The 21,986-nt window shown below is 36.8% G+C and overlaps 1 protein-coding gene across 2 annotated transcripts in view; it reads right to left on the bottom strand.

Annotated features, from left to right (window-relative positions):
* The window catches only part of Akap10 (A-kinase anchoring protein 10), a 61,753-nt gene that overhangs the window by 12,259 nt on the left and 27,508 nt on the right, over positions 1-21,986 (bottom strand). For both annotated transcript variants that reach the window (XM_048365163.1, XM_048365164.1), the window contains 8 exons: positions 20,567-20,651; positions 19,462-19,585; positions 17,933-18,069; positions 15,194-15,338; positions 10,850-11,023; positions 7,804-7,913; positions 6,111-6,193; positions 285-337 (listed from right to left, as the gene is read on the bottom strand). In XM_048365163.1, the coding sequence (XP_048221120.1) occupies positions 285-337; positions 6,111-6,193; positions 7,804-7,913; positions 10,850-11,023; positions 15,194-15,338; positions 17,933-18,069; positions 19,462-19,585; positions 20,567-20,651 (911 nt within the window). The remainder of the gene's footprint in view (positions 1-284; positions 338-6,110; positions 6,194-7,803; positions 7,914-10,849; positions 11,024-15,193; positions 15,339-17,932; positions 18,070-19,461; positions 19,586-20,566; positions 20,652-21,986) is intronic.

Genomic DNA, 21,986 nt, shown 5'->3' with positions numbered 1-21,986 from the left:
TTCTGCACTAATGGCAGATGCCTGCTGGTTGACGGAAATTTGAATGCAGGGATATTCTTCAGTGGTCACAGTCTCTGGATTGCAGACATATCTTCACTGGTACCACAAAGGCAAATTGTTGGTTGCTAAGAAGGTCCCATTCTTTTTCATTACAACCTGAGTAAGAGAGCACTGATGTGTCATGCTGCTTAAATGTGGGAACTCAAAATGAGAAAATGTGAAGCTGGACTTAGATAAGGGGAGTTCCTAGTGTGAGAGTATTCTCACACTAAAAGTAAATTTACCTCATCAGTATTTCCTTGAACCCACTTCTTCATAGCTTGTGAGAACATGGAGCCTAGTAAACAAAGCCAAAATTGAAAATTGATTTCATACATCATTTTAAATTAAAATGCTCTTATTCAAAAGTGTTACGGTTAGTCACTTCTTTTTCTAGTGTGATTACATCTAAAACATTAAGGAACCATTAGTAAAAACTGGTTATATCACTTCAACAACAGATATTTGCAAACATCATGGTTGGAAATGCTTTTAAACAACTGTTTTAGAGTTCTAGATTTTTCTTCCATTCTAGCCCAATGAAAGAAACCATCCTATTATCCAATGCTAACCTGACAAAGGAAACCATCCTATTATCCAATGTTGGATGTACAGCAAACAGTAAAAACAAAACTAAACTCTAAAGAGAATGTCAGACCTCAATTCACTCATTATATTTTTGAATCATCCAGAGACGCTACTATACAAAAGTGCTTGATAGTACATACTAGTAAATGTTATGCTGTTATTAGATGGATGTCTGGTCTCCATAAATTAGCTTCATGAGAAAAGCGTTTTAAATAGCCATGCTGTACTCAAGCCAAAAAGTACCTCAACTTTCTAGGATGCACAAGTTCATGTCTTCTTCAGGACACTAAAGAACTGAACTCAGGGCCTAAGCACTGTCCCTGGCTTCCTTTTGCTCAGGGCTAGCACTCTACCACTTAAGCCACAGCACCACTTCTGGCCTTTGTTTATGTGGTACTGAGGAATCAAACCCAGCTCTTCATACATTCTAGGCAAGCACTCCACCACTAAGCTACATTCCCAGTCCTGTCGGTGTCCTTAATTCCAACCTTCTAATTCCTTGCTACCACCACCTAACTCCAAATACTCCTTTTCATTAATGCTACTGCCTGATGGTTTCCCTGACATCTCCTAACCTGGAATTCATTCTCATTATGCTGTCAGAAGAAGGTATTGATTAATAATCAGCTTAGAAATCCCTAAGGCCTACAAGATGGGAGTCAAGTTCCTTAACAGAGAATGCAAGGGCTCTCTCAACTAGAGTACCACTTCATCTCCACCAGGTCATCTAGGCTGTGGGAGGGCTTCCAATACAGGGACCCAGGTTCACATCTTCTTATAATTCTTCTTGCTAGAATTTTTCCTAAATGATTTCGATTTAGCCATTTATTTTACGTCTTTCCTGAAATCAAAGTTCTCATATTCTTAGAAACCTCTGAGATATATACCCTTTTCAAAACTTTTCCTTTGCCTATTACCAGAGTTTTAAAACCCAAGTTAAAACCATAGGCTAGCAAATGACAAGCACTCTGTCCAGCTGTGTTTAGCAAGTAAGGCAGAGGAAAGTAGTAGAACTGCAACTGTTATGAAAACAGCATTGTGGATTAAAGCCCTGTACTTGCTATCTTGCTATCAATCTGCTATGTCATCCCTAACAATTCACAACTTCCCTATTTCTGTTTCTTCATTTGTAGAGTGGGAAGGTGGTATATACAAATGCATCACCTAAGAACTACATAAGCTTAGCAATACCCAAATCCAGAATTTTGAATCAGAAAAGGGAGAAAAGAATATCTTTAAGATTAAGCAAGAGGAGAGTAGATTTCAAAAGAAAAAAGAATGAAGTCATATGGATAAGAAATCTTAAGTGTTTGTGCCTGATGTTTGTAAGATATGGAAGTTCAAGCTCCTTTATATATATGGCTTATGAGAGCTCTCCCAACAAGAGTACCAGTCCAACCAAGTTTTTAAAAATTGGACTTTTAAAAACTACTCAGCTAATCTTCCTGAAACTCTTCAGGATTAATTAATTCAAGCAATATACACTTAGTAAATGCCTATTAAGATATAATGCATAATTTCAGAATCAAGGAATATCCTGCCAAATAAGATAAACAATCCCCACTCTCACAGAGGTAATATTCTAGCCATAAAAGAGAAACAGAGCACAAACACGTATGAGTATGAAAATGAGAAAATAAATGTGCTGTCAGTGACTACCTCTCTGAAGAGACAATAGTGTGAGGAAAGGGTCAGTGGCTGCATGAAAGCCACTGCAGGGGAAATAGCAACTTTGGAAGCCTACAAAAGAAGAAACTGTAACATACAAGCTAGTCCAAGCCGAGTTTTATTTGTGAAAGGTAGGTTACAGAGGCCAGAAGGGAACACCTGGTAGGTCACAGTGGAGAGGATAGATTTTTATTTCAAATGAAACAGGACACCAAGGGTAAAGAATGGAGTGGATGATGAAGCAGCGACATACACATAGGGTATTTTACTACTCTATTTTTGAAAAATTAGAGGCAAAAGATCCAATGAAAAATAAAAGATATACTCTCCCATTCTCATCCCTAAAGTAACTGCATTTTTTTGTACGTCTTTTCAGGTAGCATTTTAATTTATATTCCAGTATTTAGAGAACTTTATAAAAATACTATATACAAATGAACCTATGATCTGTTTTTAACAGATGCAGAACTTCCAGTTTACAAAAAACAAGGAGGAGAAAGAATAAAGTAAACAACACAATTAGGAAAATCCAGAAGGTTGAGTATTCTGGAAAGTAATTAAACTGTTATGTTTAACAGGTCAGCATTCTAGAAAAGGAACCAACTGAGAGTAAAATTGATTGGGACTATGCCTCTAATTTATAGCTCTAGCATGGTACATGGAGCATAAGAATCACTTAAACATCTTCTGAGTAAGTGAATTCAATTTCTGTGCTCCTATACTACCAAAATATACTTGGCTGAAAGAGACATCTGGACAACGAAAGGAAGCACCACCATATATAGATGTATTTAATTAAACTGCTCAAATTCCTACTCATTACTTTATATAAATAGGTCTTGGTTACATAAATAATATAACTTGATGGAAAGACTTTCTGGTACAGACATAATCCTGTTGCCTCTATTATCAAACATCATCCAAATATCTGACTGTTTCTCCACTACCAGCCTAATCTACTGATCCTTATTTATCTCTGCTTCTCTTCCTAAACTTTACAGTCTATTTCCAAATGACTGCCAGAGCAATCCATCAGTCCTACCACATTACTTCCTATTCCAACCTCCAGTGGGTCCCCAATAATTTCCAGTCCTTGCTGTGATCTCTCACCTTCTACCATTCATTCCTCTGCTCATTCACTCTAGCTACACTGGTCTTGTCTCTTGACCATGCTGAGCTTTCTAGTTCAGTCCTTTATTCATTATTTTTGTCCTATCAGTTACCAGGGCTTGAACTCAGGGCCTTCAGCTTGCTCAGTTTGATTGCTCACAGCTGACACTATGTCACTTAAGTCACATTTCTAGTCTTGATTTTTTAATTTTTAAAATAATCAATGCTGTTTAAGTGCATAACAATATTTATTTACTTACTTATTTATTTGTCATTTGTGGGGGCCTGGGCGCTGTCCCTGAGCTCTCTCGCTTAAGGCTAGCCCTCTACCAATTTGAGCCACAGTGCCACTTCCAGTTTTCTGGTTGTTAATTGGAGATAAGAGTCTCACAGACTGTTCTGCACAGGCTGGCTCAGATCTCGGCCTTCTGAGTAGTGAGGATTATAGGTGTGAGCTACCAGCATCTGGCAGTATTATTTGACAATAATGAGCACTGAACTCAGGGCTTCATGCTTACTAAGAAGACAATCTGCAACTTGAGCCATGCTTCCAGCCTATCTCTGCCTTTTTTGCTAGTTAATTGTGGAGTTGAAGTCTTGAGAATTTTTTTGCCTGGGCTGGCTTTGACCTATGATCCTCCAGATCTCAGCCTCTTGAGTGGATACGATTACAGGTGTGAGCTACCAGTGTTCAATCAGTCTCTATTCTTGTACTTTCAGCCTTGAGCAAGCACTCTTCTTCCATACAAAAAATGAGGGGGAGAGAATAAAGTAAATAATACAATAAGGAAAATACAGAAGGTTGATCATTCTGGAGTAATTAACCTGTAAGGTGTAACTGGTGAAACATAACATTCTGCTCAGGTCTTCTGGTGCTACCTCCAAGTGAGGCCTTTCCCAATGACCAACTTTCAAATACCATTTCTAACAATTCTGCCAATTCCTTACCTTGCTTTTTATGTTTATATGCACATATAGAAATAGATATACTTTTTAGAATTAGTGAATAACATGAAGAGACTAAATAAAATGAGCAAACCATAGTTTAGAAAAGTTTCTCAAGTATCTTTACTCAAATATAGCTTAATTCATAAAGCAAACAAAAAGCAAACAAAAACAAACCATAAATATCCAATCACCTTTGCTATACTGCACCACAATGAACAAATGGAGTAGAAACACTTCTTCATGAGCTATCAGAAGTATTTAAGACTAGATTTTTTAAATAACAAAGAACTCAGATTTTCTACTAATATTGCATACCCCAATGTCTTCATTGTCAGAGCAACCCAATGACACAGTCCTTTCTGGTCAATGCCTCATAGAGGTCACCTAGAACTTCCTCTGTTCCAAGGCCATCATTGGCCTTTTCCCAGCATTTAACTTTTACCCAAGACAAGCCAAATAATTACTAAACTGTTTTCTTGATGGCAAGATATGCACCTTCCAAAACCAGTATACAGTGAAGCACTTGAATAATATTTACTGGGCTCAGGGAATCGTTCAGTGATGAAACGCTTGCTTGGCATGTATGAGTCCCCACGTCTAACCCCCAATACTGAAGAAAAAACCTGTAGAATATCATTTACACTTTATATTCTTCTCAACCGAGCACCTGACACATTTCTGACAAAATAGGAACTAAGATAAGCAGTCCAATGAGGTGAAAGGTCCTTCTTTGTTCTAAATTATTTCAACAACTGTTGGATTTTTTGCTTACTCTATTAATACATATGTAACCCATAGATTATTTATCAAAATAAATGGTAGAATTGATTAGCCAACTGGTGTTGCATTAAAAATAAGTTAAACATAACAGAAATGCAGTCCTATTAAATTGAGAGGAAGATTACTACTTGATCAATTTTAAGCATACATATTAAAGAATGGATGAACACTTTACAAACTCTTCCTATGTTAACCAACTATTTGGTCACAAAGAATGTAATGTCAGAAAATATTTTAGTCTGATTCTTAGACTTGACAAAGCTGCTCCTCTGCTAATTGAACAAAAGGTATGAATTTCAACTTATTAATATTTTCCACATATACTGCAGCTATTTTAAGAAAATTTAACAAAATCAAGGGTCAAAAAACCCTGAAGGCCAACCTAGATTTGGTATCTTTGCATTACAAGAAAAGGTGAACAGTGTTTCTTTTTTTAAAAAAATTAATTAATGAATTAATTTTTGTTAGTTATGGGGCTTGAACTCAGGGCCTGGGTGCTGTCCCTGAGCTCTTCTGCTCAAGGTCCTACTACTGGATACTATCCCTGAGTCCTTTTGTTCAAGGACTTTTTGCTCTATAACTTTGAGCCACAATGACACTTCAGGTTTTCTGGTGGTTAATTGGAGATAACAATCTCACAGACTTTCCTGCCTAGCCTGGCTTCAAACAGTGATGAACAGATTTCAGCCTCTTGAGAAGCTGGGATTACAGGCACGAGCCACCAGTGCCTAGCTAAATAATATTTTCTCGTGTTGCTGTGCCTTCTACAGTGAAAAAGCAAGTTCAGTAACTTTTCAAAGGAAGAGACTTTTATAGATGTGTGACTTAGATGAGGCCCTTTCACTTACTGTGACAATAAACATAAGCAAAGAGACATAGTGGTTATGACGTTTAACCCCTAAGTGGTGATCATTTGCAGCCAGTGATTACACTTCAAGAAAAGGCTTACTTAATATTAAGCATAAAGTTAACACAACCTTTTGATTTCTTTACATCAGGTTCAGGCTCAGATTCTCGGATGAACTGCCCCAAGTCACTGACTCTTCCAAATGTCATCTTCCTATATAAGGATGAAAAGGAGAATATAACTGCTAACAATCAAAATCAACCTTTAAGTATCTTATCCAAAGCTAAAAACACAATTTATAACTTTTCTGTTATTCTAAGTGGAGCATATTTAAAATAAAACTTTCCTCCACACAGAGCAAAATATTCTCTAGTGTAATTCTATTAAAAAATCCTAAGGTTGGGCTGGGATGTAGTTCAGTGAGCACTTGCCTAGCAGGTTCAACGTCCTGGGCTTGATCCCCAGAACCAAAAAAGGAAAGACAAAAAAAAAAAAAGCTTAAGGTTTGAGAAACTTGACAGACTAATAGCTAATGCATTATTCTAAAGTGCACACAAAGAAAAAGGCAGAAGAACAGCCAAGAAAAAGCCAGGTGTGGTGATACATGCTTATAATCTAAGAACTAGGGAGTCTAAGGTGAATGGTAGAGTTGCCAGCTAAGCAAGAAAGCTGACGAGAGCATGGCACTCTTGAGTACAAGCCCAGGTATCAAAAAAATTCAAAACAACAAAAAGACATGTGGGGCAAGTTTAGAATGCATGGCAAATATAAGACTGGAGTTCAAGCCTCAATACTATCCCTACAAACAAGATTAAATCTTACTTTTTTTTTTTTTTTGGCCAGTCCTGGGGCTTGAACTCAGGAGCTAGGCACTGTCCCAGGGCTTTTTTGCTCAAGGCTGGCACTCTATCAATTGAGCAGTTCCAGTTCTGGCTTTTTGATAGTTAACTGGAGATGAGCCTTATGGATTTTCCTGCCTGCGCTAGCTTTGAACAGCAATCCTCAGATCTCAGCCTCCTGAGTAGCTAGGATTATAGGCATGAGCCACTGACACTCAGCAATGTTTAGTCTTTATTAGTGTTATCAGGTCTCACTGCAGTATTTGTGTACATGCATATAATGTACTTTACTTGAAAAGCTATTTTAACAGGTTTCATTATTTAGTTCTCATACTTACATATAAAGTACTTCAGTCTTATTTACTTTTTTTCTTTCTTTTTTGAAAGGGTCTTGCTGTATAGCCCAGGCTGGGCAGCACCTTACTGTGTAGCCAAGTAAGAGCTCAAGGCCGAGTTCAAGCCCTGGTTTCTGTCTCTGTCTCTGTCTCTGTCTCTGTCTCTCTCTCTCTCTCTCTCACACACACACACACACACACAGGCAGCAGGGCCAAGTTAGTTTTGGTTTGATATTACATATTAAAATACATATGGTACATAAAATACATATAATACATATTACAGTGTGGGGAAAATGTTGGGCATAGATTAAAAAACATTTAAAATTTAATAGAAAATTTAAGAGATACTAAGTTCTTTTGTGTGTGTGGGGGGGGGGGAGGACACCAGGGCTTGAACTCAGATCCTTGAGTTTCTTGTTTAGCTTTTTCAATCATGGCTGGTGTTCTACCACTTAGGTCATGTCTCCAGTTCTGCCTTTTGTGCTGTTTAATTAGTTCTAAGAGTGTCTTAGATGTGTCTACAGGGGCTGGTTTCAAACCATCATCTTCAGATTTCAGCCTTCTGAGTAATTAGAAATAGAGGCATGAGCCACCAGTGCCTGGCTGTTATATTCTTTATAAAACCTGAGACATGCGTGAAGCTTACCCTGCATATGTCCGTTGGTATAAAGATTCTGGATCCAGACTTGCAGCATCCACAATTATTGCTTCGTCAAAATTTTTCAGAATTTTAATACTGGCTTTTTTCACATTGGACTATAATAGAAATTGTAAAACTAGTATATTATTCAAGAAATAAATCAGTCTTCAGTTAAAATTACAGACAAATTTTTCTTCAGTGTTTCAACTGTGTGTAATTTTTCCTTAACTCCTTCACTACTAAGAAGCTTAATGGCAATGGTATGATTCTGGAATGTATCCTCCAACTACACCTACAGGAGGAGAGCACAAGACAAAAATGTGTAACATAAGCATTTGTATACCAGATCTGTTTTCTTTTTTTTTTTTGGTTAGTTGTGGGGCTTCAACTTAGGGCCTAGAGGCATTGTCCCTGAGCTCTTTCATTCAAGGTGCATGCTCTACCACTTTGAGCCACAGTGCCATTTTCAATTTTCTAGTGGTTAGAGATACGAGTCCCATAGACTTTCCTGCTTGGGTTAGCTTTGAACCATGATCCCCAGATCTCAGCCTCTTGAGTATTAGGATTATAGACATGAGCCACCACAACCAACTATCAAATCTGTTTTCTTAATGACACCTGTCCCAAACAAATGTGTTGTTCTCACAGGAATTATTTCCTCAGGCGATTATTTCCATCCAGGAGATTGTATCTTGACTAAGAAATGCAACGCCCTCTTTTTTACAGAGTAAACAAGGATTTTTTTTATTCTTATGAGGCTATGTGACAAATAAGAAACTAAACAATCCTTTCTATAATGATTGAGTACAGTAAGTCCCCCTTCTCCTACTCTTATCACTCCCACAAAAAAAAAAAACAAACACCAAGTCAGAATTGGTATTTTTATAAAACAGTTATGAGTTGACCCAAAAATTCCAGTTCTTGAAATACAATTACAGACCTTTATGCACAACTTATATAGATCATTCATTACAACATTTTTGTTGTTGTTGTTTTTGCCAGTCCTGGGCCTTGGACTCAGGGCCTGAGCACTGTCCCTGGCTTCTTTTTGCTCAAGGCTAGCACTCTACCACTTGAGCCACAGTGCCACTTCTGGCCGTTTTCTATATATGTGGTGCTGGGGAATCGAACCCTGGGCTTCATGTATGAGGCAAGCACTCTTGCCACAAGGCCATATTCCCAGCCCTACAGCGTTGTTTAAAAGAGCAAAAAGGGAATAACAAGCTTAATGTCTATAACTAAGGGATATATTAATAAAACAAAATAATTGAATAGACACATCCCAAAGGGGCACATAATTTAAAAAAGGAGCCAGGTGCCAGTGGCTCATGCTTAGCTACTCAGGAGACTGAGATCTGAGGGTCGCAGTTCAAAGCCAGCCTAGGCAGTAAAGTCCACAAGACTTACTTCCAATATACTACTCAAAAAAGGCTGGAAGTGGTGCTGTGGCTTAAGTGATAGAGCACTCGCCTTGAGCAAAAGAAGCTCAGAGATAGTGCCCAAGCCTAGAGTTCAAACCCCAGGACTGGTGGGGGAGGGGGGAAGGATACTACAATAAAGGACCATAGCCCAAATAATTCAATGATATCACTACGACTAAGGTATCAAAACCAGACATCACTAAAAAACTAAGACCCAGTACCTAAACATGTCTAATAAAAATAAGCCATTCTGGCTTTTATCAAAAAGCAAAATGGACAAGCTCAAGCCTGGAATCCTGGCTACTGGGATGTAATGATGAGAGAATGCAGTTCAAGACCAGCATAAAAATTCCATCTTGACTATAGACTGGTGCAGTTACACATACCTGTCATCCTCAGTATAAAACAAACAGGAAGACTGCAGCCTAGGCAAGTTTGGGAAAATTGAGACCCTACTTCAAAAATACTCAATGCAGCCAGGCACTAGTGGCTTACATCTATAATCCTAGCTACCCAGCAGACTGAGATTGAGGATTAAGGTTCAAAGCCAGCCCAGAGAAAAAAGTGAGACTTTTACCTCCAAATAAGCAGCAAAAAGCCAGAAGAGGAAGTATGGCTCAAATGGTAGCACAACAGCCTTGATTGATCCAAACAAGAGCACAGGGTCCTGACTTCAAGCTCCAATAACCAGTACCCAGTAATAGCACACACATACACACAAATCAATGCAAAAAGGGACTAGAGGCATGGCTCAAGTAGTAGAGGAAGAACCTGAGTCCAAGTCTAGGACCAACCAACAAACAAAACAAAACAACATAACAATTACAACTTCTAGTCATTAACCCTCCCTGTACCAGGATAGCACTGTCCTGACTTGATAGCACAGATAAGCATTATTTTTTCTTGTGACTTTATAAATAAAAAATATAAGAGGGAAAATACTCAGAAAAGCCTCATTCATGGCAATAAGAACATACTGTCTTGAAAACAGTTTTAATTTATCTAAGGCCAAGAATCAAAAGATTCAAAATGTTACTTGTTAATGATTAGTCATGTGAAAATTATTAATCTATATTATTAAGCTATGGGAAAGAACAACAGAGAATTATATCTGGTTGTACTACTTACTATGTGATTTTATAAAATCAGCTAACTTTATTGTGTCTCCTTTTAATCTCCTATTTTGGGAATACTCCATTTCATTTGATTTGGGGGAGAATCAGGTAGCATGTGATACATGACAACACCCAAACACCACAAAAGTTAAGGAAATATACAATGAGACATGCTAGTTCAAAATAAAGCTAAAAACTATTGAGTAAAATATGGTATTAAAAAGCCAAATACACAAAAGGCTCTTCAGGTGCTATAAACAATTTAACGTATTTAATTAATAAGCATAAAAGCAATCATGTCAAGCAGATTAATGACTTGAATGACAAGGTACTTTACACTATACTATATGGTTAATCATCACAAGCCCTCTGATAAGAATTTATATTAAGTAGACTAATTTTATTTCTTGAATCTTTAACAAAAAGTTGTAAGTAAACAGGGTCTGGTACTGGTATGTGAAGGGAAAAAAATGGCATGCTTTTCTACATAATAGTAGATGTGAACCAGATTAATACCTGAGAGGTGGAGCTGTCAGAACCTCCTGAATGAGACTCATCTGGAAGGCTTACAGAGCTATGGGAAGCTAGTGAAACATTCCCTCCGGGAAATTCATCTCCTCGAACGGAATGGATGAGGTCATTTAAATACTTATAATAAAGATTGCTGGACAAAAATCCAGGCAGAAAGACCTGAAATGGAGGGAAAACATTAAAGTTGAAAATAAAATGCATCTCTTATTTTAAATAAACTTTACTTACAATTTTACCACAAATGTTTGTACTTTTTCCTTGCTATAATCTATTATCTCTTTGTATACCTTTCTACCATAAAATTACAATGCATTCAATGTTGTCCCCCTGCCAGATACCTGTGTCATGGAAATTATATAGACTTAACATCTTAGAAAGCAGAATTAGTTTCCACAGATTAGATAACACCCCTTAAAAAAATCTATTTTCAGATGATATCTAATCTATGGAAGAAAGCCCAGGCAGGAAAGTCCATGAGACTCTATCTCTAATTAACCAGCAAAAATCTGGAAGTGGAAGTATGGCTCAAGTCATAAAGTACCAATATGAGCAGAAAAGGCCAAACTCAAATGATCCAAGTTCAAGCCTGAGTGCCAAAATACATAGAAAAAAACTTGTGCATATATGGATTTGTGCTCCTGAACTCATTTCTCTAAGATAAATTACCAGAAGTGTAATTGGTCAGTTTAATTTTAGCTTTGAAATACTAGCCAATGTATCCTTCAAAAGAATATAATCAATTTGTATTACCAGCAATATAGCAAAGTATCTGTGGATTACAGATGTGATTCAAATCTGCCTTTCAAACTCAATACCTAATGCTGACCTCTCCCCCCCCCCCAAAAAAAAAGAGAGAGAAAGAAAAAATCGAATTTTGCTCAGTTCTAGTGGCTCATACCTATATCCCCCATCTTATCTACTCAGGAGCTAAGATTCTGAAGATATGGGTTCAAACCCAGTCCAGGCAGGAAAGTCCATGAGATTTTGTCTCTGAAATGACCAGTAAAAAATTGGGCTGGAAGTATGGCTCAAGTGGTAGAGCACCAGCCAAGTGAACAAGCACAAGGTCCTCAATTCAAACGCTACTAACAGCAAAAAAAAAAGCATCCTACACAGACTTTCCAATGTTTGGGCTCTACTCCCTACCCAAAAACTTATGGATGAATAAATGCCTAATGGTGCATAAATGTCTTGAATTGTATTCAGCAATTATTGGGGATGCTAAGTTTCCATGGTTATTAGTTGAATTGCTTAAAAAAAACAAAGCCTTTTAGTGTTTAGTATAACTGTACATATTTATGTCTATATTTAGTATGTGTCTTCTTTACAGAATAGTGACCAGGGAGGGGAAAAGAAGTCACATTTCTTTTGCTTACGAGTGTGATAACTAGTATAAAAACACTGCAAGCATTTAATAAATGAATTATTATATCATTTTTCCACGCATATACCAAGGTCACCTTAAGTATTCTTTAGATTATCATAGCCAGACACAGTCAGATACTCAGGATGTACAGATTGAGAGGATCAAGATTTGGAGCCAACCTGAGAGAAAAGTGAGATGCTCATCTCAACAAATAAGCCAGGTATGGTAGTATAAAGCCTGTAATCCCAACTATACAGAAAGCTGTAGATAGGGAGGTTTTGGTCTGAGGCTGGCCTGAGGAAAAGAGTGAGATTCTGTGTGTGATTCAAGGGTCAGAATATCTGCCAAGCACGTCTGAGGCTGAGTTCCGAATCCCAGCACAGAGGGAAAAAATTAGAGGCAAGTGCTGGTGGCTCATGTCTATAATCCTAGTAAGTCAGGAAGCTGAGATCTAAACATCATAGTTTGAAGTTAGCCCAGGCAGAAAAGTCTTTGAGAGTATTATCTTCAATTAACCAGCAAAAAGCTGGCAGTAGAGAAGTGGTTCAAGTTCCAGCCTTGAGGGAAAAAGCCAAGCAAGACTGAGAGGCTCCGAGCTCAAGTCTCAGTACCAGCACACATAACCCCCCTCCCAAAACGAACAAACAAAAAACCCAAGAAAATATTAGTGCAAGTTCTAACCTAAAAACATTTAATAAGAACCTTTTCTTTTTCTTTTTTTTTTTAAGGTCCAGGACCAGGACTCAAACTGGGTACCTGAGGCTTTTGTTCACTGGCTAGTGTTCTATCAACTGAGCCGTACCTCCAATTCCATAAGAACCATTTTTGTCCTCCCCTCCCCCCATCATACTGGAAAATACTATACTCCAGCCTGTTTTTAATTTTATTTTGAGACATGGCCTAAGTGGCCCTAGCTGGCCTCACACTTGTGATTCTTCCATCTTCAGCCTTCCAAGTAGTCAGGATTAAAGGCATATACAACATGTACAAAATGCCCAGCTGCATTTTGGTTTTCTCTGTATTTTATTTTATTTTATTTTTATTTTTATTTTTGGGTACTGGGGATTGAACCCAGGACGTTGCACTTGCTAGGCAAGTGCTTTGCCACTGAGCTACATCCCAGCCCCTCTTTGTATTTTAATTTTATCACCTAGAAAGTTTACATTCATTATATGCTGTAAGTCATTCTCTAAAATCAGGAAAGTTTTAATTTTGATAATGGAAAAACTATCATCTTTGGGTAATTGATATTGTATTACATTACTTCCAGCATTTTAATGATTTCACTTGTCATATATATATATATATTTAAAATGTAGTCTTTTGTGTGCAGTATTATGTATTAGTACATAATCTTTTTCCATATATAACTCATGTTATGGTAATTAACTTAATGATAACATTAATTTGCCCTGGACTTTGTGCAATTCCTGGCAAAATCTATTTATTTTTTTGGGTGGGTCCTGAGGCTTGAACTCCGAGGCTGGTCACTGTTCCTGAGCTTCTTTGGCTCAAGGCTAGTGCTCTACCTCTTGAGCCACAGCACCACTTCCAGCCTTTTCTGAGAAGTTTCCTGGAGATGAGAGCCTCACAGACTTTCCTGCCAGAGCTGGCTTTGAATCGTGATCCTCAGATCTCAGCCTCCTGAATAACTAGGCTTACAGGTGGGAACCATCAGTGTCCAGCTCCCAAAAATCTATCTAACTTGAACCCAAAACCTTGAGCTCTAGCTTGACCTTTTTGCACTCAAAGCTGATACTACTTAAGCCACAACTCCACTTCTAGCTTTTGCTGGTTAACTGGAGGTAGGTCTCATGAACTTTTCTGCCTGAGCTAGTTTCAAATCATGATCTTCAGATCTCAGCCTCCTGTGTAGCTAGGATTACAAGCATGAGCCACAGCACTTGATTTATCCATAAAAGATTTGCCAAATAAATGTAATATGAAAACAAAAAATGTCTCAATCTTAATGGCAGATAATGATAAAATATTTTTATCAATCCTCAGCTAACTTTACCTCATACTTGTATGTGACTAACAATAACAACATTTTAAAATGCTTTTAAATTATGGCATTTCTTTCTTTCATTATTAAGTAGTTGTACAAAGACATTTCAATTCCCTAAGTCAGGTTATAAGTACAATTCATCTTGATTAATGTCACCTCTTCCATCATTTCCTCCCATCCCTGCCCTTAAGTTATATAGTTCAATTTTTACATAATGTACCTAGAATATAATATATAACCACCCATCCTTCCTCTGTTCTTCCTGGTATTCACTTTGTTAAACAGTTCATTAGTTGTTCAGGAGTTATACCATTGACTCCTTCTCTAATTATACCATGGGCACTATGTTAATAAGCATTTTATATATAACCTCATTTTCATCCTAAAAATAACTGATATTACCACTTGTCTACAGATGAGAAAAATGGCATTAATAACAGCCCGGGATTACTCACCCTATAAAGGTGAAGTTAATACATACCAAGACAGACTCAAAGCCTCTGCTCTTAATCATATGCTGCACTGCTTCAATTTTCCACTATTGGGGTAAGTTTAGCTATTCCCATATTTTTCTAGGTTCCACTAGTAAAACTTCTTTTCTTTCATTTTTTTATTGTCAAAGTGATGTACAGAGAGATTACAGTTTCATACATAAGGCAGTGCGTACGTTTCTTGTTTTTGTTTTTTGTCAGTCCTGGGCTTTGAACTCAGGGCCTGAGCACTGTCCCTGGCTTCTTTTTGCTCAAGGCTAGCACTCTGCCACTTGAGCCACAGTGCCACTTCTGTTTTTTTCTATATATGTGGTGCTGTGGTGCATGCTAGGCAGGCACTCTACCACTAGGCCACATTCCCAGCCCCAGTGTGTACATTTCTTATCCAACTTGTTACCTCTACCCTCATTTTTAGCCCCAAGTAAAACTTCTTATAGTTTAATACTTCTGAAGATCTTGGTTACCTTCTCCATGGTTGTCCAGGCCTGACGTAATGGTGTTGTGAAGCAGTTAGGGAGTGGCCCACCTTCCCTGCAGATATTGGACTCAATTTCTAATCGTACAACATCATCAAATCCAAGAGGATGTGTGGCTTGGAGGGAGAAGTACCTATAGCAGAAAGATATGTATAGTAAAACCAAATTCCAAACCAAACTTAGGGACCTATGCCTAAAGAACCCTTCATAGAGCTACATGACTAGCTACATGTTTCAAATAGACTTGTGAAATGACAGCTTTGCTGTAACCTTTATTTATGTATTCCCATTTTCTCAAAGATACCTGGGTCAATTTACTACCTCCCTATCCGCCTTTCAATCATCTTCAATTCCTGATCAACCAAATTTGCTACTGTTTTTAACATCTGTGAGAAATCACAAAAGAAGGCAGTAAATCAATCAACCACATATATTTAATGGACATTTGTTCTTGTTCAGAGCTTAGTTGACAGAAATAGGTTTAGGAGAAAGACACAGTTATTTCCCCTGAAAAGATAGCAAAGAAGACCTGTGCACAAGATATAATGAAAATACAAGATAATACAAATCACAAGCAGTAAAAAGGAAAAAGTGAACTGAATAAATGTGAGGTATCTGGAGAAAACTCACAGGACTTGCTGATGATTTGTTAAGGAAAGAAAAAGGAGTAATCAATGGTAACTCAAAGATCTGTAATTTGATGGATATAATGCAGCAAATGTTTTGATAAGTTAACTATGAAATGGACACCAAAAAATGCAGAAATAAAAAGACTTCTTCCAAGTACTCTAGTGGCTTTATCACTCATGTACGACAGAAATACAGAAGGGCTTGATGATGTACAAGCAGGGAGTTCTAGGTCAAACCTTGTACAAGAAACTTAGCAAAATGAGAGTGCCAATAGTATGTCAGTCATTTTCATTTAAAAATGGCTCCTAGGGTAAAAATGGAATCCAGTGGGAAAACCAGTCCTTCTCTGTCTAAACTCTAGCTTTACTACTGTCAGTGTCACTGTTCTGCTCCAGCATATTGATACCTTCTCTTTTAAAATCAGCATTTTTATAAAACACCGGATCTCCCATGTTGTAACAAATAAACAGGTGAATGAGTTAAACTTTCAGGCATTTCAGACCAAATTTCTACATGTAAACTCTTGCTACTCAGCAGCTATCAACAATGTTTCTTAAAATATCTTCCATAAATGTGTTATACTAGACAGAATACTAAGAATTTCATTCTAGTCTAAGTGTTGCTGTAAACATGCTCTAAGACTTTGAGAAAATTACTTCCTCTCTGGATTTTAGCTTCCTCATCTGCAAAATGAGGGGGGGAAAACCAGACTAGATCTCCATTTGGCTATTTTCTAACACTAAAGATTCCCTGGGTCAGCTCTCAAATCTGAATCAGATCTTTTAGAGAAGACTGGAAGCTTATTAACAAGCTCTTAGCTACTTAGGAGTGGCTCAAAGCCAGCCTAGGTAGGAAAGTTCAAGAAACCTTTATCCCCAATTAATCAGAAAGTAGGAAGGATTGGAAACGTGGCTCAAATGGTAGAGTGCCAGCCTTGAGTGAAAAGGCTCAGGGGCAGCACTTAGGCCCTGAGTTCAAGCCCAGAAGTAGCACATGGCTTTTATGCATACAGCTTAGTGTGAACCTGCAGGCTCCTTGCCTGGAAGTTCTTGGTTCTCTTCCAACTCTAAAATTCCATGGAGTTCTCTCTATCCTCAAGTTATTTCCTTAGTGCTTTCTTGTGGATACAAATAACAAATTACAAAGTAAAAACAAAAAATCCAATGAGAAGGATTATGGAGCTGGCCAGTCTTATCAATTGCCTGAGCAGACCTTTTCAATGCTATTCACTGTAAGATTTTTTTCTAACCTCTCATTTTCAGTGAAAACTAATGAAAAATGAGCTGGGAATAACTCTGGGATAATATATGCTTAACATATGTAAGGCCATGAAATTAATCCCTATCACCAAAAACAAAACTAATGAAAACTATTATTTAACATTATGGCTAAGCAGAGTTGTACAAGAAAATATGCCTTCAAACACAGATATCCAAGGTCCTTTGCAATCTATTCCATTTGATTTCACACACTCACACACACACACACAATCTCCCCCTATAATCCCTTTGATTACTCAAACTCGTTTCTTTCTTTTCAATTTTCTTCCTGTTCCTGATGCTAGTGATCGTGGAATCTAGACCCTTGGTAATATTTAGAGCAGACCCAATCATCAAGCTATCTTTTTCTACCTCTCACTAATCAATTATCTATCTCTATATACATACATAAAAATACCTATATATACATAATACACATACACACACAGAGTATATATATTCTTTGTCCCCAGATTCAAGTTTCTTTAAAGTACCAAATTCCTCCAAATTTCAATTATTTTTCTTGTGTCATTGCCTGGAATTTTCTTTCCTGCTCTCTGCTTGACAAAATTCAATTTACTCTTAAGGATCCAAATCAAATCTATTCCATACAACACCCCGAGAACACCTTTGTTATTCTGCTTATCATGCATTAACCCTCCCTTTTCCCAAAAGAAACATTTGCTAGAATGTTTGTTGAAACACACACTATATGCAAAGCAGATTTTATGTTCTGTGAGCTCCTTGACAAGAAAAAATGAGTTTATTCATCTTCATTTTCAGTCCATAGTAAATGCTCAATAAGTATCTACTAAATGAATCTATTGATCAAACTCACTTGTCATACAAAATCATGGCATCGTTCTGTGCCTCCTGTCCGTCATACTGGCCCTTTTTGGCAGCAAGCTGAGATTGGAAGTTATCTGCTGCCAACCAGAATTGTAAGATATTCACTGCATCTTCTTTTTCCATATACTAGGAAGGAAAAATACAAAAAGTGTAAAACAAAACTAGAAACATTCCTTTCACCATCTGCAATCTATAAGCCTTAACTATTAAAACACAGGTAGTAAGCAAGAAGCAAAAAGATCTACTTCATTAAGAGGATCTACTTCATTCTGGGGTTTTTTTTGTTTTTTGTTTTTAGTCATTTGTGGGGCTTGAACTCAGGGCCTGGACAGTGCCTATGAGCCTCTTTGTACTCAACGCCAGTGCTCTACCACTTGAGCCACAGTGCCACTTCTAGTTTTTGAGTGATTAATTGGAGATAAGAGTCTCATGAGAACTTTTCTGCCCGGGCTGACTCTGAGCCTCGATCCTCAGATCTCAACCTCCGGAGTAGCTAAGATTACAGGTGTGAGCCACCAGCACCCAGCAAGATCTACTTCATTCTACTTCACCATTCAGCAGTGTACAGTAATTTGGGAAAGACAAGCTATAAAATACCTTTGAGAAGAAAAATCAACAAAAACAACATATTGCTGGATGAAAACTTTGGAAGAATAAAAATTGTACTATATTGGATTAGTAGTTCCACATGTGCAATCATGTAATGAGATAATCACACCACATCATTTACACTTGCTTCCATCACTCCATGAGGACATATTTACCTGAACAAATGCTGAAAAAGCAAGCTAATTAAGTAAATGTGTTTTTGTCTAGATAACTGTTTTGAGAGAGTGAGAATCCTCTTAATAGTCATTGCTTTGTAACAAAAGAATTTCATTTTCTAAACTCTAATAAATACTATGTACAAACCCTATGTCTCAAATAAATTAATATATTTATTGTTGCAAACGCTTCACTGGGCAATGCTATCAAATAGCTAAAGTAAAAATGAAAAGCATAGCAAAAAATTTACTATTCCCTAAAGTCTGGTCTGCAATTAATGTGCACTGGGATCAAGTACCAAATTCTATGCTCTTAACAATTTCCAAACTAGCTAGGTCCTCGTGACTCATGCCTCTAATCCTAGCTCGAGTGGTAGAGTGTTAGCCTTCAGCTAAAAGGCTCAGGAACAGCACCCAGGCTCTCCTGAGTTCAAGCTACAGGACCAGCACCTATGCGCATGGTATGTTCACATGCTTGCGTGCACACACATACTTCCAAAATTAAAATCACATATCTTGCAAGCAATAGCTTGATAAGCTTTTTCAAAATGGAATTATTTTACATTGAATTTTCATGATCTCTTAAATCTGATGAATACATCCATCATTAAGTATTCTAGCCACTGGATACAATTTACAACAATAAATCTTTTTGGGAATGTCTCTTTTGTTATTTTCTATAGACAGGGTCCCAGTATTTACAGCTTAGAGGCTGGAATGCTCTAGATGAGTGCAAAAGGAAATGCAAAATTACCTCAGAGAAATAAAAGAGGGCTGACTCACAGAAGAGAATGTCAGCCAGGTAAACAGTTCCACTGGTCAGCACTTCAATCTGGTATTTACAGAAATGGTGACTTCGCAGAAACTCACTAAAGTGCCTGCATGTGGACAAAAAGGGAAAACTTGAAGGAATGACCAAGGAAAGAGCTTAATTGGGAATAAAAAACAAACCCAGGTTCAATTCCCCAGCACCACATATATAGAAAAAAGTTGGAAGTGGCGCTGTGGCTCAAGAGGTAGAGTGCTAGCCTTGAGCAAAAAGAAGCCAGGGACAGTGCTCAGGCCCTGAGTCCATGCCCCAGGACTGGCAACAAAAACAAAACAAATAAACAGAAAAGACAAAAAACAAACCCAGGCTCTTTCCATGACTGTTCCTACCGAATCATAAAGGGCCTAGATCAAGGCCACCTTACTTCTGATATTGTAATTCCTGATTCCTTTAGTTGTAAGCAATCTCTCCTATCTCTCAATGACTTTGTAACTCTCCTCTAAGTCAACACAGGCTATGTCACATTACAGTAACTAAAGAACATAATGATTCTTTTATTGGGTTATAACTTCCTTCAAAGTAGATACTGTACTTATTTATGTTCTACACAACACACTAATAAATGTTGAAAAAATGAATATATAATTTTTTAAAGGGCATGCAACAATAATTAATAAACTGTGATGTCAATTTCAACAAAATGATGTCGACTTAGTTATACACCATATATTGAGCTAAAAGCATGAGCTAGTAAGTTAGGATATCAAATAGATTACCTAAGTAAATAAACGAATTCTAATAGTGACATACTATGGTCTTAATCATCTGTAAATTATTTAAAAACTAAAAACAAATTATTTTAACTTAGGAAATATGAAACTAATCATGAAAATTATCTGATTTTTTAATAGAGGTTACATAATTTATATTGAAATTAACCAAGAGTCTTAGAAGTCTTACATGATCTTGTAAATATCCAAATAACATAAGTCTTCTCCAACTAACAACTTTGTTTTAGTTGAATAAAGTCTATTTCTAACACATGACCCAAATTCCAAAGAATACAAAATGTGAAAATAATGAAACTTACTCTTGCTCCATTGCACTAAAGACTATGGCCTGTGCCAGAACGAAACAGTTGGGATCTACCTGTCCATCTTCTCCACAAATTTTTGCTGTGAAAGAAACAATAAATAATTAAATACTAAATTCAAAGCATATCTTTTTGTGAAATAAACTGGAAATAAAGAAGATACTAATGAGGTTTTAAATAGAACTATAATAAAATACAGGTAGTTTCTTAAGGTAGGGAAAGTCTTTTGAAGTACACAGATAAAAGCAGAAATTACAAGGTTAACTTCTATACACTAAAATACTACAAAAACAGAATAAAAAGGCATTTATGACCGTTCAAAGATTAGTATTATTAATTTATCAAAAGCTATTACAAATTAATAGAAATGTCCCTAAAGACAAATGAACAGAAGACATGACAGACCACAAAAGAATACAAAATAACCAATATGAAAAGATATACAGAAACACTAGTGATCAAATGAAGTAAATACAGATTAGAATAGTAGGCTCTCTATTTTTTACTTAGAGAACAGAGAAAATTGTCTTTATACATATGAGAAATTGGTTAATAATACATATTCTTGAGCAAGGACATAGGCAACTCACACTACTGTTAGTGGAAGTATAAATTGGTATAATTTCTTGTGGAGGGTATTTTGGCAATTTCTCAAATAAGCTTTAAAAATAAGCACACCTTTTCCACCAGCAATTCTATTTCTAGGATTTTAACCTAACGAAGTATGCATTTATGAAAAGATTTATATGTTAAAAAAGCTTATGTTATTGGCAAATTTTAAAACACAGATACTTTAAAAGGAAAGTCTCTAAATAATGTCAGCTATTAAGTTCACTGTTAAACAGAGGAATGGATTCAAAAAATGTGGTACCTATATACAATGGAATTTTACACTGCCATTAGAAAGGATAAAATAATGGCATTCACTGGAAAATGGATGGAATTAGAACAAATCATCTTGAGTGAGACAAGCCAATAACAGAGAAACAAATGGCATATGGTGTCCCTGATATGCGGGTGTTAGAATTAAAATGCAAAGAGACAGAACAAAGTAAACAGGACTCAAGATACCAAAACAGTAAAAAGAGGACACAGAATGACTGGGAAGTGGATAAAAATAGAGGGGACCATCAGCTACACTGGACACTGATGAAAGTGATCTAAGCAACTCATGGATGGGAATGGGAAGGAAAAAACAAGTGAAAGAGGGAACAGATGTTACTAAACAAAAAGAAAGTAATGTACATATCACCCAAAACGGAAGAAATGATTTTATTGTTAAAATTCATAGACTTAGTAAGCTATGTAGAGTAGAAAGATAATTTTTATCATTGTGAAGGTTAAAATGTGTACTGTGAAATATATGTTGTAACTTAAACACAATTTTTTAAAAAGTTAGCTGTTAAAGATGACTGGG

The sequence above is a fragment of the Perognathus longimembris genome, chromosome 17, assembly GCF_023159225.1.
Source record: "Perognathus longimembris pacificus isolate PPM17 chromosome 17, ASM2315922v1, whole genome shotgun sequence".
In the NCBI taxonomy this organism is placed as follows: Eukaryota; Metazoa; Chordata; class Mammalia; order Rodentia; family Heteromyidae; genus Perognathus; species Perognathus longimembris.
The sequence above is the reverse complement of the archived record's forward strand: the minus strand, read 5'-3'. Positions and strand labels throughout refer to the sequence as shown.